This window comes from Aegilops tauschii, chromosome 5, assembly GCF_002575655.3.
Source record: "Aegilops tauschii subsp. strangulata cultivar AL8/78 chromosome 5, Aet v6.0, whole genome shotgun sequence".
NCBI classification, from domain to species: domain Eukaryota; kingdom Viridiplantae; phylum Streptophyta; class Magnoliopsida; order Poales; family Poaceae; genus Aegilops; species Aegilops tauschii.
The window spans coordinates 49,609,891-49,625,051 of record NC_053039.3 but is presented as its reverse complement, the minus strand read 5'-3'; the positions used below and the strand labels follow the sequence as shown (position 1 = coordinate 49,625,051).

Sequence of the window (15,161 nt, the reverse complement as noted above, 5' to 3'; positions counted from 1 at the left end):
AGGAGCAGCTGGATCCCCTCGTCAAAGATTGGGCCAACTATGAGGTGGCCAAAGAGGCGTGGCGGCAGAAGGAGGCGGAAAGGGAGAGGTGAATTTGAGATCCCGCGCCCGCCTTGCCACCAATATCAATGGATGGCCGGCCTCGGTCGACGCCTCTGAGGAGTGGCTTGGCCGGGGAAGGACTAGACGGCTGAGGCACATTTCTGGGCCAATGGAGGCTCGCCTTGCCTCATTCTATGTTGACCGTGGTCATGGCCATATGGGAGCTAGTTAATTAATTATTTAGCATGGCTTAACTAGATTTTTGCTCCCGCTTGTAAGAATGGAATTGATTGTATTGAATGTGTTCTTCAGAATTTTTAATTCTTGGGTAGGAACCTATGACCCAATGACAGGTGCGCCCCACTTGTAAGAAAAATTATGAAAGCCTTGGCAGCCTTCAAAATCTTATGGTGCTATGGCCACTCTGCTAGAGTTGCTCCAAGGGTCCCTTCGATTGAAAGACCTTGGAGGATTACATAATCGTTAGAAATTTTTTTCTTTGTTGATTTTTTCATACATAGGATTTTTTTTTCCAAAAGAAATTGTTGCATTGCATTTCAAAGGAAAATTTGCATCCACTGCAACCTCATGCGAACATTTTTATTGTTTTTCCATGGTTCAGTCTAACACACTCTCTAGGATCTGAGCGGACATGCCACCGCATTCCTCGTTTTCCTATTCCTGTGTGTTTTTATTGTCCCGCGAACAACAACAAAATACTCCCTCCGTCCTATAATATAATAACGTTTTTGACATCAACACTAGTTGTGTCAAAAACGTTCTTATATTATGGGACGGAGGGAGTAGCTCTTGATCGGTTATACCATTTTCGTGTCGTAAGAATCAGCAGAATTCAAAGTTGAATCGGAAAAATTCATACTAGTCCTACCACACGTGGGAGTAGAGCAGCTGCTGGGCGTGGCCGGACACGGCGCTCGAGCCGGAAATGCTGCGACCCGTCACGTACCGGTACCGAGATTGCCCGTGCGCACGCAGCGATCGATGATAGACAGGCCGCCGCAGAATCCACACGGCGGCCACGCTTCTGCTGTTTCGTTCGTGCTGTAAGAAGGACGAAGCTGGGCGAGGGAAAAAGAAACGCAAAATAACATTAAAAAATATAAAAATACCGTATGCCACTCGTAGAAAAGAAGACACGAGACAAGAGGCTGGAAAGATCCGGCGCGCGCAGCGTAGAAAGGAGCGACGGCACGCGCGTGTGGCATACTGTACCACGTTCGTGCGTGCAAGTCTAGCTACGAGCTGCAGCTCGGTTCGGCGTGCGCACTGCTTCCCCCCACGCGCCCCTGTCCCGACAGCGTCCGTCCGATCCGGCGACGTGTCGATCGCACGGCCCAGCGGCACGCGCTCCCCGCCTCTCTCTTCCTCGTCGCCAACCGCCACGCGCCTTCCTCCCTCCTCCGTTTATATAAAGCTCGCTCTCCCTCGGCACAGCCCGCTTGCTGCTTCAACTACCAACACCTGCTCTGCGCCGCTCCTCCCACCCCACAGAATTAACAAAGCAAATCTTATCCTGCCTTTGCTCCACTTGCAGCACCAGCATCAGCATCAACATCAGTATCAGAGAGAGAGAGAGTGAGTGAGGGAGGGGCACTGTCACCATGGAGTATGAGAGGATACACAAGGTTCAGGTAGCGGTAATTTTCTTTGCTCGATGTATTTATCCGTGTTCATCCATCCTTGCTAGCAGCATTTGGGTTTTTACCCACAGCAAAGATGCTAAATCCTTTTTCCATCAGAGGGTCTTTTGGGGGGTCTCCCTAGTATCTCTGTTCATGAGTTAGTAGCACTGTGTGGGTCAAAGCTGTTTCCAGCATTGGGCACTGTAGTGCATCGCCCGTTTATGGGGCTTTGGATTGGATTTGTTGTCCCATGGCCATGGGTAACATGGCAGGCACTACACTAACACTGTAGTATAGGGTCACCTTCTTTTGTTTTGTTTTTGCTTTTTCCTTCTTTCCTTTCCCTGTATGGAGTTATGGCCATGCTTTGCTGCTCCATGCTCCTCAGAGTGGGGGCTCAGTTCATTCTCCACAGTCCACAGCGAGTGAGTGAGTGAGCTCAGTGAGGTTTGGTGTTGGTGGGTAGAGGTTCACTCTGCTCACACCATCGCACTCCAATGGCAGCTTCGCTAGCAGCAGCGGAGCTGTCAACCCCTCCCTCCTCTGCGGAGGAAACAAAGGCACAGATTTCTGCAGCCAATCTACCACCACAAATTCCCACACATTCATATCAGTTTTAGCACTGAAATTAACAGCATATCAGATTATGATTTGATTTGTGTGTGTGTGTGTGTGATTGGGATGCAGATGGGGGTCATGTCTCCGACGAAGCTGAGGATGAAGCTGCTGGGGATGGGATCCCATCCCCACGGAGCCGCCAACAAGGACGAGGCGGCCAGCAAGTCGCCGTCCAGGCTCCACGCCGACGACCACCCCAAGAACAGCCTCCTGCCGCCCCAGGAGCTCGACGAGGGCTCCTCGGAGTACCCCAAGGACCGCTCGGATTCCTCTTCCCGGTCGCGCTCCAGCGGGAGCCACGGCAGGTCTGCTGCTCACTCCGGCAATGGCGGCAGCTTCGAGTTCCACATGGAGGAGAGGGCGGCGGTGGCCGGGCTCGGCCCCTTCTTCAGGCAGGTGCCGTCCAAGTGGAACGACGCGGAGAAGTGGATCGCCGGGAGGCACGTCGTGCACTCCAACCCCATCTTCTCCAAGAAGGCCGCCGCCGCGCACGGCCACAGCGGCGTCGGCGGAGGCTGCGTGCGCGTCGCGCCGGAGTCTGCGCCGCCGCCGCCGGACGCGAAGAAGGTGAGCGGCGGCAGCGCGCTGACAGAGCTGCCGCGGTCGCCTTCGCCGTCGTCGTCGCTGTCGTCGGTGACCGGGCCGGCGAGCAAGCAGCGTCGCGACACGAAGCTCCGCACCCAGGTGAGCGCTCCGGCGGCGGCGCAGTCGTCGTCGGTGTCGATGAGGGACGTCGGCACGGAGATGACCCCGATCGCCAGCCAGGAGCAGTCGAGGAGCGGCACCCCGGCCGGCGCCGCCACGCCGTCCCTCAGCCCGCTCTGCTCGGTGCCGGCCTCGCCGTCCGCGTCGGAGCGGGAGCTGCAGATCAGGACGCGCCGGGAGATCGCCGCGCTCGGGCTGCAGCTGGGCAAAATGAGCATCGCCTCGTGGGCGAGCAAGGAGGATCGCATACGCACCTCGCCGGAGAAGAGCGCCGGCGAAGAAGACGAAGCCAAGAAGGAGGAGTTCGAAGCTCGAGCCGCGGCATGGGCAGAGTCAAAGAAGTGCAAATTTGCATCAAGGCACGAACAAAATCTCCACATATTTCTCCTGATCTTTGTGCCTGAATGTTTCATTCAAAAACACCATTTTCTTCTGAATCTTATGATGTTTTGCTCATGATGATGGCTCAGATATCAGAGGAAGGAGGTGAAGATTCAGGAGTGGGAGAACTGCCAGAAATCCAAATTCGAAGCCAAGATGAGGCATGCAGAGGTCAGCTCCCATCTGAACTCCTGAACTTGCTGCACTGTCCAGACAAAACTGTGAAACAAATCCCAGCTGTCTGTCAACAAATTCTGATCATGCATTCTACAAATTTACAGAATGTAATTGTGCAAACTTCATTTCAGGTGCAGGCCGATCAAATGAAGGCGCGGGCGAAGAACAGCCTGACCAAGAGGCTGTCCACATTGAGCCACAAGGTGGAGGGGAAGCAGGCGAGGGTCGAGGCGAGGCGGAACCGGCGGGCGGTCCGGTTGGCCCGGCAGGTGGAGCGCATCCGGAAGACCGGCCGCGTGCCGTCCCGGTTCCGGTGCTGCAGCTGGTTCCTCTGCTGAAAACCAAACAAAATTCAGATTGCCTCTGAAATGCAACCTGACTGAAGAAGTCTGAAGATGTACATGAAATTATTTGAATCAATTTGCCTAGGTGTTGCTTTGCTCTGTAGTCTGTACAATCTGAATTGCTGTGACCTGAGCTACAGTGGCATGTTGCCATTGAAAACATGAGCTAATGCTAATGGCCTGCTGACTAATGTACTGAGAACTTGAAATCATCTTTTTTTTTAACTCGGTAGTGATTGTAGAAAATGGAAAAATATCGCATTTTATCAAGGAAAGATATATACTAATTGGTCAGCTCCAGGATGGAATCTGGCTTGCTTGCTGCTTTGCCATAAGCCATTTTGGTCTGGGACTGCATTAGCTCATTACAGCTCAAAATGAAAGAAAAAAGACTAGCTAACATAAAGATGAACCTTCAAGAACTCACCACAATATTCAGACTAAGACACCTTTCTCGAACTTGTAATTTTCTTCACATTTCTGGCCGCAACTTAATGTTTCCAAATTTCCTGTGAACAAATCCATGGCCTCTTTGAATCGCAGGATTCTCAAAATGTAGGAATAGGAGAAATACATGATTGAAATGACATGTCCTTTTGAATCCCGCAGAATTAGAAGACCATAGGAATTTTAGACCAAACAGTGTTTGATACAACATGAGAAACAAAGAAATTGAGCAAAGAGCTTTCAGTGGATGGAAAATTTCTTCCAAAATAGTGTGCAAAGCAATCCTTACAGACTTTTTCTAATGTTTCCATTCATAAGGATTCAAATCCTCCAAAATTTCTATGGAATTACCTTGAATCAAAGGAGCCCTCGGTATTCCGAACAAGGTCTGGGTAGTAGTTAACAAATTATCATTCATAGGCATCCTAAGCAGGAGTCAGACAGCATTAGTAGTACCACCACATGCCTGGTGCTGGCTAATAGGGACATAGGATGGTATTTTGGCCCTTCAATAGCCTGCCCTTTTGGCATGCATGGAACCATGATTTGGTCTAACAAACTTAACAATTTAACCACCTCCTTGAATCATGCTAGCTGACATGGAGTTAGGCAAATTGAGAGGTCAAACCCTACAAATAGGACAAAATCTTTGACTTGCACACGATGAATCTAACCTTATGGAATCTGGCTTGCTTGCTGTTTTACCATGAGTCATCTTGGTCTGGGCTATTGGGGATTAACAAGCTTTCTAGGGCTTATGACAAGTCTAGATTGGGAAAATATAAAAATTTCAGAGGCAAAACCTGGAAGAAGTCGACCAGAATATTTGGACTTGAGACCTCTTTTGAAACTGAAGACTATCCCTCCCATTTCTCACGACAACCTAACCCTTTTAATTATTATTATTTTTGCGGGAAAAACATTTGATCTATTCATCAACTGTTATGATAGTACGTAGAACACAAGAAGTAATACAAATTATATTCAGGTATGTAGATCACCTAACGACGACTACAAGCACTGGAGTGAGCCGAAGACGCGTTGCCTTCATAGCCCCTTGCTCACCAGAGTCAGGCAAATCTTGTTGTGCTAGATAGCCGGGAAGTCGTCGTGCTAAAATCCCACAGGACCAGCGCCGCAGAACAACCGCTGTCGATGAAAAGAAGCGATAAGAAGGATCCAACTTATAGACACACGAGCATAGACGAACGAGGACTAGATCCAAGCAGATCCACTAGAGGCCAACGCCGACCGAATCTTGCGATATTAGCCTGAGATAAACCTCCACACACCCTTCGAGACCATAGACGCACCATCGTGATTATGGCTAGGCGGAGAGAACCTTATTCCATCTTCAGGGAGTCGCCACCTCCTCTCCTTGCTGAGTAGGACACAAATCCTAACCAAACAAAAAATACCTAAAAAACAAAGCCCTCCGCCAACAAGGGTTGGATCCATCATGTCTCCATGGCCCCGAGGCCACAAAAGACGAGGCAGATCGGCGGTGCCGCTGACGGGAGACAGGGAAACTTGTCGCATGTTTGCTTCAAGTCACCAATGAAGGGGTACTGTAACACCTGCCCTTCCCCTTTCAAATTTCATATCTCTAAACCGTTGATCTCCAATTATATTTAATTCTCTCAACATGTAACCTTCCATCTCACTAAATGTGCCACATTAACATCCACTAACACTATTTTTAGCCCATGTAGACCCAATTTAATTTTTGCAGCCGCTACTGCCCAACGTACATGTTAGAATTAATGGGCTAGGCCCATAGCAATTTCTGAAATCTCAAAGCCCATGTGTAAAATGGCAAGTGGTGGTGCTAAGTTTAGTCCCACCTTGGAAGTTGAAGAAGAGTTGGACCTCTTTATATAGTGGGTTCTCTCCACCACTCTAAGTGGTGTGTGAGAAGAGAAAGGGAAAACCACACGCGCGCTCGCCTGGCCTGGCCGGGCCGGGCCGGGGCGCGGCGCGGCGCGGCGCGGCGCGGCGAGGCGTACATGCGACATGCGCGTGAATGGTCCGCCGAAATCCGGTCCGTCTCCTTGCAGGAGCGCAGCTTCCTTTTGCCGTTTTATTTTTATGTCTTGGCAGACAAGTTTTTGATTTCTTGTCTGGTAAGTATACGAATTAGAAACCGAGTCGGTTTGGGATTGTGGTCGCGACACAATACCGCCTCTGGTCCTAATATATATACAGCTACCGGCTGCGGCCAGAGACACACCGAAAAACACCTAGGGTTTTGCCTCATCTCACAACTTGCGCCGCCATCGTAGTCTACTCCATCCCAAACGCCGGCGTGCATCGGCGCGTGGGAGAGCAGGTCTCCGGAACCGTTCGTCTTTGCGATCCTGCACCGGGAGAGGACGAATTAGGTTTTTGGGAAGCGCTGTGCGCGACTGCTCAAATTCGTCATCACGGGTCGTCTTCCGTCCAAGTCGGGCGGTGCTACTCATCGTCGTATTCATCGCCGTCAGCAGCAGATCGTCGCCAACATCGTCATCAACACTGTCGCACCCATAATAGCTAACGATCAGTACGTCCAACATCCTCTGTTCATGTCTGTTTCTACAGCTATTGTTACGTGTTTGCTGCTGTTATGCATGTCTTGCTGTTCTTCTAGTTTGCTAGATTATTGCATGCTAGTATCTCTTCTAGTCATGAATTATTTACTGGAATTGATCATGAACTTGCCTAATATTCCAACAATCCAAAAACCTAATTATAGGCAATTTCCTGAGTTAACTATGGCTGGATTCGCTGATGCACTGAGGCCGGATAAGTTTGCCGGTGTGCACTTTAAGAGGTGGCAGGTGAAGACCACGCTCTGGCTTACTGCTCTGAAAGTTTTCCACGCTAGTGTTGGTGCCCCAGAGGGAATGACCGACGAAGATCGGAGAAAATTCCAGGAAGCCAATACTATGTTTGTGGGATGCATTCTGAGTGTTCTTGCTGACCGTCTGTGTGATGTGTACATGCACATAAACGACGGAAAAATTCTGTGGGATGCACTGAATGCAAAATTCGGTGCAACAGATGCAGGCAGTGAACTGTACATCATGGAGAGTTTTCATGACTACAAGATGGTGAATAACCGTTCTGTGGTTGAACAAGCTCATGAGATACAGTGCATTGTGAAGGAACTTGAACTCCTTAAATGTGTTCTACCCGACAAATTCGTGGTTGGGTGCATGATTGCAAAGTTGCCTCCTTCATGGAGGAATTTCGCCACAACTCTGAAGCATAAGAGACAGGAGATATCAGTTGAAAATCTAATTGCATCTCTTGATGTTGAAGAAAAAGCTCGGGCTAAAGATACCACTGAAAAAGGAGGTGAGGTTCAGCCTACTGCTAACATGGTGCAGAGGTACCCACAGAACAAGAACAAAGGGAAGAACAAACCTGTTTTCAACAAGCCTACCAAGACTACTACCTTCAAGAAGAAGAAGTTCAACAAGGCTGAGCTAGAGTGCTACGCCTGTGGGAAGCCTGGACACTTTTCCAAGGAATGCCCTGAACGTGCAGACCGCAGAGGGAAAACAAGCTCCAAGACTGTCAACATGGTGACCGCTAGCAATACTGATGGGTATGGTAATTTACCTATTGTGCTTTCAGTATTTCAATCATCTTCGTGGTGGATTGATTCGGGTGCTAACGTTCATGTGTGTGCTGACATCTCCCTGTTTACTTCTTATCAGGTCGCAAGGGATTCTTCCGTCCTAATGGGGAATGGGTCACATGCTTCTGTTCGTGGCATTGGCACGGTGGATCTGAAGTTTACTTCGGGAAAGATCGTGCAACTAAGGAACGTGCAGCATGTCCCTACTATGAACAAGAATCTAGTTAGCGGCTCCCTTCTATGTCGAGATGGATTTAAGGTAGTTTTAGAGTCCAATAAAGTAATCGTGTCAAGATTTGGACAATTTATAGGAAAAGGCTATGAGTGCGGAGGCTTGTTCCGCTTTTCTCTTTCAGATTTTTGCAATAAGTCAATAAACCAAATTTGTGCTAATGTTAATGATGATGCAAGTATTTGGCACTCTCGTTTATGTCATATTAATTTTGGTTTAATGTCTCGGCTATCCAGCATGAGTTTAATTCCGAACTTCACAGTTGCCAAAGGTTCTAAGTGCCATAGTTGTGTGCAATCTAAGCAACCTCGAAAGCCTCATAAGGCTGCCGAGGAGAGAAACTTGGCACCTCTAGAACTCATACATTCTGATCTTTGTGAGATGAATGGTGTGTTGACAAAAGGTGGAAAGAGATATTTCATGACTTTGATTGATGATGCGACTAGATTTTGCTATGTTTATTTGTTGCAAACTAAAGATGAAGCATTAGACTACTTTAAAATCTATAAAGCTGAAGTTGAAAATCAACTAGAGAGAAAGATCAAGCGTCTTAGGTCCGATCGTGGTGGAGAATATTTTCCAAAAGTTTTTGATGAATTTTGTGAGGAACATGGTATTATTCATGAGAGGACACCTCCCTATTCACCTCAATCAAATGGAGTGGCCGAGAGGAAAAACCGCACATTGACTGACTTGGTGAATGCCATGTTAGACACTGCTGGTTTATCTAAGGCATGGTGGGGGGAGGCTCTATTGACTTCATGTCATGTCCTGAATAGAGTTCCCAACAATAATAAAGAGAAAACCCCTTATGAGGAGTGGGTTGGGAGAAAACCATCACTTTCTTATTGGCGCACTTGAGGATGTTTGGCAAAGGTCAATATTCCTATTCCTAAGAAACGCAAACTTGGACCAAAGACAGTGGATTGTGTCTTTCTAGGGTATGCTCAACGGAGCATTGCTTATAGGTTTTTAGTGGTAAAATCTGAAGTACCTGATATGCATGTTGATACTATAATGGAATCTCGTGATGCAACATTTTTTGAGAACATATTTCCTATGAAAGATATGCATAGCATTGCTAGATTTTCTTCTGAGATAATTCCTGAATCTAGTACAACTGATGAATATTTCGAACAATCACATGAGGAAGTCCTTGAGAAGGATAACAATGAAGTTCCTAGAAGGAACAAGAGACAAAGGATTGCAAAATCCTTTGGTGATGATTTCATTGTATACCTTGTGGACGACACACCCAAGACGATTGCAGAAGCATATGCATCTCCGGATGTAGATGATTGGAAAGAAGCTGTTCATAATGAGATGGACTCAATTCTTTCTAATGGAACTTGGGAACTAACTGATAGACCATATGGTTGTAAACCTGTGGGCTGTAAGTGGGTGTTCAAAAAGAAGCTAAAGCCTGATGGTACTATTGATAAGTACAAGGCGCGGCTAGTGGCCAAGGGCTACACTCAGAAAGAAGGCGAATATTACTTTGACACCTATTCACCCGTTGCTAGAATGACCACCATTCGAGTGTTACTTTCCTTGGCTGCCTCTTATGGTCTTATCATTCATCAAATGGATGTAAAGACAACTTTTCTCAATGGAGAGTTGGAAGAGGAGATCTATATGGATCAGCCTGACGGGTTTGTGGTAAAGGGTGAAGAGAGAAAGGTGTGCAAGTTGTTAAAATCTTTGTATGGTCTGAAACAGGCACCTAAGCAATGGCATGAGAAGTTTGAAAGAACTCTGACTTCTGCAGGATTTGTCATTAACGAGGCTGATAGGTGTGTTTACTATCGCCATGGTGGGGGCAATAGTGTCATATTATGTTTGTATGTGGACGACATACTGATCTTTGATACAAACATTAATGCAATTAATGAGGTCAAGTCTTTTCTATCAAAAAGTTTTGACATGAAAGATCTGGGAGAAGCCGATGTAATTCTAAACATCAAACTTATTAAGGATGAGAGTGGGATTACATTAACGCAATCTCACTATGTTGAGAAGGTCTTGAACCGATTCGGTTTTATGGATAGCAAGCCTTCTCCAACACCTTATGATCCCAGCGTGACACTCAGAAAGAACAAGAAAGAAACGAGAGATCAATTAAGATACTCTCAAATTGTCGGTTCACTCATGTACTTAGCTAGCGCTACAAGACCAGATATCTCTTTTGCTGTGAGCAAACTGAGTAGGTTCATGTCCAACCCGGGTGATGATCATTGGCATGCACTAGAAAGGGTCTTGCACTATCTAAGAGGTACTATGAGTTACGGAATTACTTATTCAGGGCATCCTGCTGTGCTAGAAGGATATAGTGATTCAAATTGGATCTCCGATGTTGATGTACTTTACGCAACAAGTGGGTATGTATTTACTCATGGTGGTGGCGCAGTGTCATGGAGGTCTTGCAAGCAAACCATATTGACGAGGTCAACTATGGAAGCAGAATTAACTGCTTTGGACACAGCTACTGTTGAGGCAGAATGGCTGCGTGAGCTCTTGATGGACTTGCCGGTTGTTGAAAAACCTGTACCGGCTATTCTTATGAATTGTGATAACCAAACGGTTATCGCTAAAGTGAACAATTCTAAAGATAATGCAAAGTCATCAAGACACGTGAAAAGACGTTTGAAGTCTGTCAGGAAGTTGAGAAACTCCGGAGTAATAACTGTTACGTATATACAAACAGACAAAAACCTGGCAGATCCCTTTACAAAGGGACTATCACGAAATGTGATAGATATTGCATCGAGGGAGATGGGTATGAGACCCATAGATCTTACACCATAGTAGTAACCCAACCTTTGTGATCGGAGATCCCGTGAATTAGGATCTGGGAAGAACAAGCTATTGGTTAACTGAGGAGAGTAATAACTTATGATCGTCTCCAAGTGAAGATGCAAAACTCTCAGAGCTGTAAGGCTCAGATCTGTAAGGCAGGTTGGCAACATGCCTTAATGTGGTTCTATTGGCTATAATTAGCAAAGATGCTGTCCTACAGAGCAGTCTTGAAAGAACACACCTATATGAGTTCTGACTGTAAACGTCGCAGTCTATGAGATTTGGGTGATCTCTAGTAAGCTCACGAAGAGACCAGGGAGTATGACGTATAAGCTCCAAACCGCGGGGTAGCCTACTGGCGGTCAGGTACTGATTAAGACATTGAGTGAAACCTGTTCACACAAAACTAGCAATTCAAGGCATAGTCCATTGTCAAGTTGTGAATGGATGTAGCTTAAAGTTCTAGGCAGAAGTTCAACTTAACAGTCTCTGCTGAAACACTGGTATATTAAACAAGTGGTGAGAGAAGGCAAATCTCTAAATAGGTATTTGAGATCTGGCGGGGGATTGTTAGAATTAATGGGCTAGGCCCATAGCAATTTCTGAAATCTCAAAGCCCATGTGTAAAATGGCAAGTGGTGGTGCTAAGTTTAGTCCCACCTTGGAAGTTGAAGAAGAGTTGGACCTCTTTATATAGTGGGTTCTCTCCACCACTCTAAGTGGTGTGTGAGAAGAGAAAGGGAAAACCACACGCGCGCTCGCCTGGCCTGGCCGGGCCGGGCCGGGGCGCGGCGAGGCGAGGCGTACATGCGACATGCGCGTGAATGGTCCGCCGAAATCCGGTCCGTCTCCTTGCAGGAGCGCAGCTTCCTTTTGCCGTTTTATTTTTATGTCTTGGCAGACAAGTTTTTGATTTCTTGTCTGGTAAGTATACGAATTAGAAACCGAGTCGGTTTGGGATTGTGGTCGCGACACAATACCGCCTCTGGTCCTAATATATATATATACAGCTACCGGCTGCGGCCAGAGACACACCGAAAAACACCTAGGGTTTTGCCTCATCTCACAACTTGCGCCACCATCGTAGTCTACTCCATCCCAAACGCCGGCGTGCATCGGCGCGTGGGAGAGCAGGTCTCCGGAACCGTTCGTCTTTGCGATCCTGCACCGGGAGAGGACGAATTAGGTTTTTGGGAAGCGCTGTGCGCGACTGCTCAAATTCGTCATCACGGGTCGTCTTCCGTCCAAGTCGGGCGGTGCTACTCATCGTCGTATTCATCGCCGTCAGCAGCAGATCGTCGCCAACATCGTCATCAACACTGTCGCACCCATAATAGCTAACGATCAGTACGTCCAACATCCTCTGTTCATGTCTGTTTCTACAGCTATTGTTACGTGTTTGCTGCTGTTATGCATGTCTTGCTGTTCTTCTAGTTTGCTAGATTATTGCATGCTAGTATCTCTTCTAGTCATGAATTATTTACTGGAATTAATCATGAACTTGCCTAATATTCCAACAGTACATGCATACTCTTTTGCTTGCACACAAAGTAAGTACGCACCATTTCTATTTTCCAAAAATAGCTTTTGATTCAGGTCATTTCCTTCATACATAATTCATCTTAAATTAAGCCTTGAATTTTCATGCTAGCACACAGGAAAATTGCTTAGTTACTAGAGTTAAAAATTCACATACCCGTAGCCACTAGATTGATTAATTTTTTTTGGTTATGTGAATGTTGTGGATTTGAACCATGAATAAATCAACCGATGATTCTTGGCATGGGTTGCGGAGGGGCACACATTATTTGAAACCTTGACTTTTTTTTATCAAAATTGTTACGAACCTCTTCGTCCAGTATTGAGCTAGTGATAAGGATCGGATCTAGGTGTCAAGTCTTAGTGCACACAATAAACATTACCGGCGTAAAGGTAAAAGATCACGCGGCACTTTAAACACCACTAGAATTGCAGCTCCTAATTATTTCCCCATTCTAAGGTCAGATGCATTTTTGAGATTTAATTTGATCATAAAATAAACCAATAAAAATTGTGAACCATATCCCCGCAAAAAATTAAACATTGCCGGCGTAAAGGTAAAAGATCTCATGTGCACTTTAAACACCACTAGAATTGCAGCTCCTAATTATTTCCCCATTCTAAGGTCAGCATGCATTTTTGAGATTTAGTTTGATCATAAATAAACCAATAAAAATTGTGCATCATATCCCCGCAAAAAAAATGTATGTACTCCCTCTGATCCATATTAATTGTCGCTGATTTAGTACAACGATTAATATGAAACAGAGGGAGTACCATAAAACAAGTATACCATTGAAAACTTTTGTGAACCCGTTATGTACTCAAAGGATCAGTAACATCCTCGTAACCCCGGAAGGAGGGACCAGGGATCATCACCATACACAAAAGGATCAGTAACAAAAAATGTGTAAAAAAGAAGAAACATAAAAGGGATCGCCAAGAGCGCATGCAATGCAATGCGCCCCATTTATTCAATTCTATCATCATCCTTTTTTTTTCTCCAAAAAAAACACTTTCGGCAAGAAAATCATCAAGAAGAAAATTAAGGCTTAAAAAACCTCGTAACCCCGGAAGGAGGGACTAGGGATCATCACCATACACAAAAGGATCAGTAACATCAGGAACAAAAAATGTGCAAAAAAGAAGAAACATAAAAGGGATCGCCAAGAGCGCATACAATGCAATGCGCCCCATTTGTTCAATTCTATCATCATCATTTTTTTTCCGGCAAAAAAAAAACACATTCGGCAAGAAAATCATGAAGAAGAAAATCTATATATCTATATCTATATCTATACCTACTAATAAAAGGGCTATCGCTTCTTACCACTATAATTTCGTCCGTTTTTGGTCCGTCCACCTCCTCTTATCATTTTTGTTTGGTTTCATACGTCGGTCCACCTCCTCTTATAATTTTGGGAAACGTTTCACGCCGGGGCGCCGGCGGAACGCTCTGGCCGGTCACTTTCGCCACGCTGGCGCTAGCCACCAGGAAGTGAACACGTGTACCTTATCCTCTCCCCAACGCCCGCATCCACTTCTTCTTCCTCGCGGCTGTGACCTCGCTTTCCGCCTCGCCTCCTCCGTCATAGCACCAGGCAGCTCCGAGCACTCCTCCCTTCACACCCCACAGCTGCACCTCCTCCATGGGGGTGCTGCTCCCATGCGCCATGGCCTGCGAGCTCAAGGTCAGGGCGGCCATGGCTTACGAGCTCGGGCCGGACTGCGACTGGGGCTCCAACAAGCTGTTATGGACTGTATCGGGGCGCCGCAACGGAGGTGCTGGGACCGCGCCGGGGGAACCATGCCGAGCCGTGCCGACGAGCCTCCATGGATGACCACGGTGAAGGTTGCGTCGCCAACGAGCGGACAACGATGCTGGAGCCATCATTTTGTTTTGCTTCAACTAGCGAAATCCATAGCTGGAACCACAGCTGTTTTTTGCTGCAACCAATAAGCGAGTTGGAAACACAGCTAGTTTTTGCTACAACTATATCATTTTTTTGCTACATCCGGCGTCTCTATTTGCTACAATCTTTTCGGCGGTGTAGTTTGGCCGATGACGACAAACAACTGCAACTGGGAGATCAGAAAAGTTGCAACCCACGCCGTGAAAAGGTATGACCGGCAACAAAAAAGCTACAACTATCGGACTGACGTGTTGCAACCAACGACGGCAAACTTGTGGCCGGCGACAGCAGATAGCTGCAACCTACGACCAGGAGCTGCAACCGGCGTCCAATTTTGCTACAACCTGCATTTTGCCGTGCTATCATTGGCGTCGAGTTTTGCTACAACCGGAATCAACAGTTGGAAAAAAAGCTTCAACCGGCGGTGTTTTTTGCTGCCACCGTTGATGAATTTTGCTACAACCTTTAATCAGGGGGTCCGGCGGGGGCGCTGGACTGCAAGTGGCGGGGCACGCGACTGCAAGCTGCCGGAGCTGCAACCGGCGACTGGCGTTGCCGGAGCCGTGACCATCACCAGCGAGGGGAGCTGCAACCCATGGGCGAAGTTTTTGCTGCATGTGGATCCCGGAGGCTTCTGCAGAATCGTCGCACCCCCTCATGTTGCAACCGTTTAAAAAAAAGCTTCATCCCCCTAGATGA

At 46.9% G+C, this 15,161-nt stretch overlaps 1 protein-coding gene and 1 long non-coding RNA gene across 4 annotated transcripts; one reads left to right on the top strand and one right to left on the bottom strand.

Annotated features, from left to right (window-relative positions):
• The first annotated feature begins 1,511 nt into the window (after positions 1 to 1,511).
• Positions 1,512 to 4,135, top strand: LOC109761654 (uncharacterized). 3 transcript variants are annotated; one of them, XM_020320475.4, is made up of 4 exons: positions 1,512 to 1,700; positions 2,373 to 3,367; positions 3,479 to 3,560; positions 3,698 to 4,135. In XM_020320475.4, the coding sequence occupies exons 1-4, from the start codon at positions 1,665 to 1,667 to the stop codon at positions 3,902 to 3,904; spliced, it is 1,320 nt and encodes a 439-aa protein (XP_020176064.1). In that variant the 5' UTR covers positions 1,512 to 1,664; the 3' UTR covers positions 3,905 to 4,135. The 3 variants fall into 3 exon arrangements, with proteins under 3 accessions (XP_020176064.1, XP_020176066.1, XP_020176063.1); XM_020320477.4 differs by having other exon boundaries at positions 1,518 to 1,694; XM_020320474.4 differs by lacking the exon at positions 1,512 to 1,700 and adding an exon at positions 1,734 to 2,245.
• Positions 3,659 to 13,969, bottom strand: LOC123493947 (uncharacterized). Its single transcript, XR_006663482.1, has 3 exons — positions 13,880 to 13,969; positions 4,338 to 4,419; positions 3,659 to 3,900 (listed from the first exon to the last, which is right to left on the bottom strand). It is a non-coding gene; the product is annotated as an uncharacterized lncRNA (long non-coding RNA).
• Between the last annotated feature and the right edge of the window lie 1,192 nt (positions 13,970 to 15,161).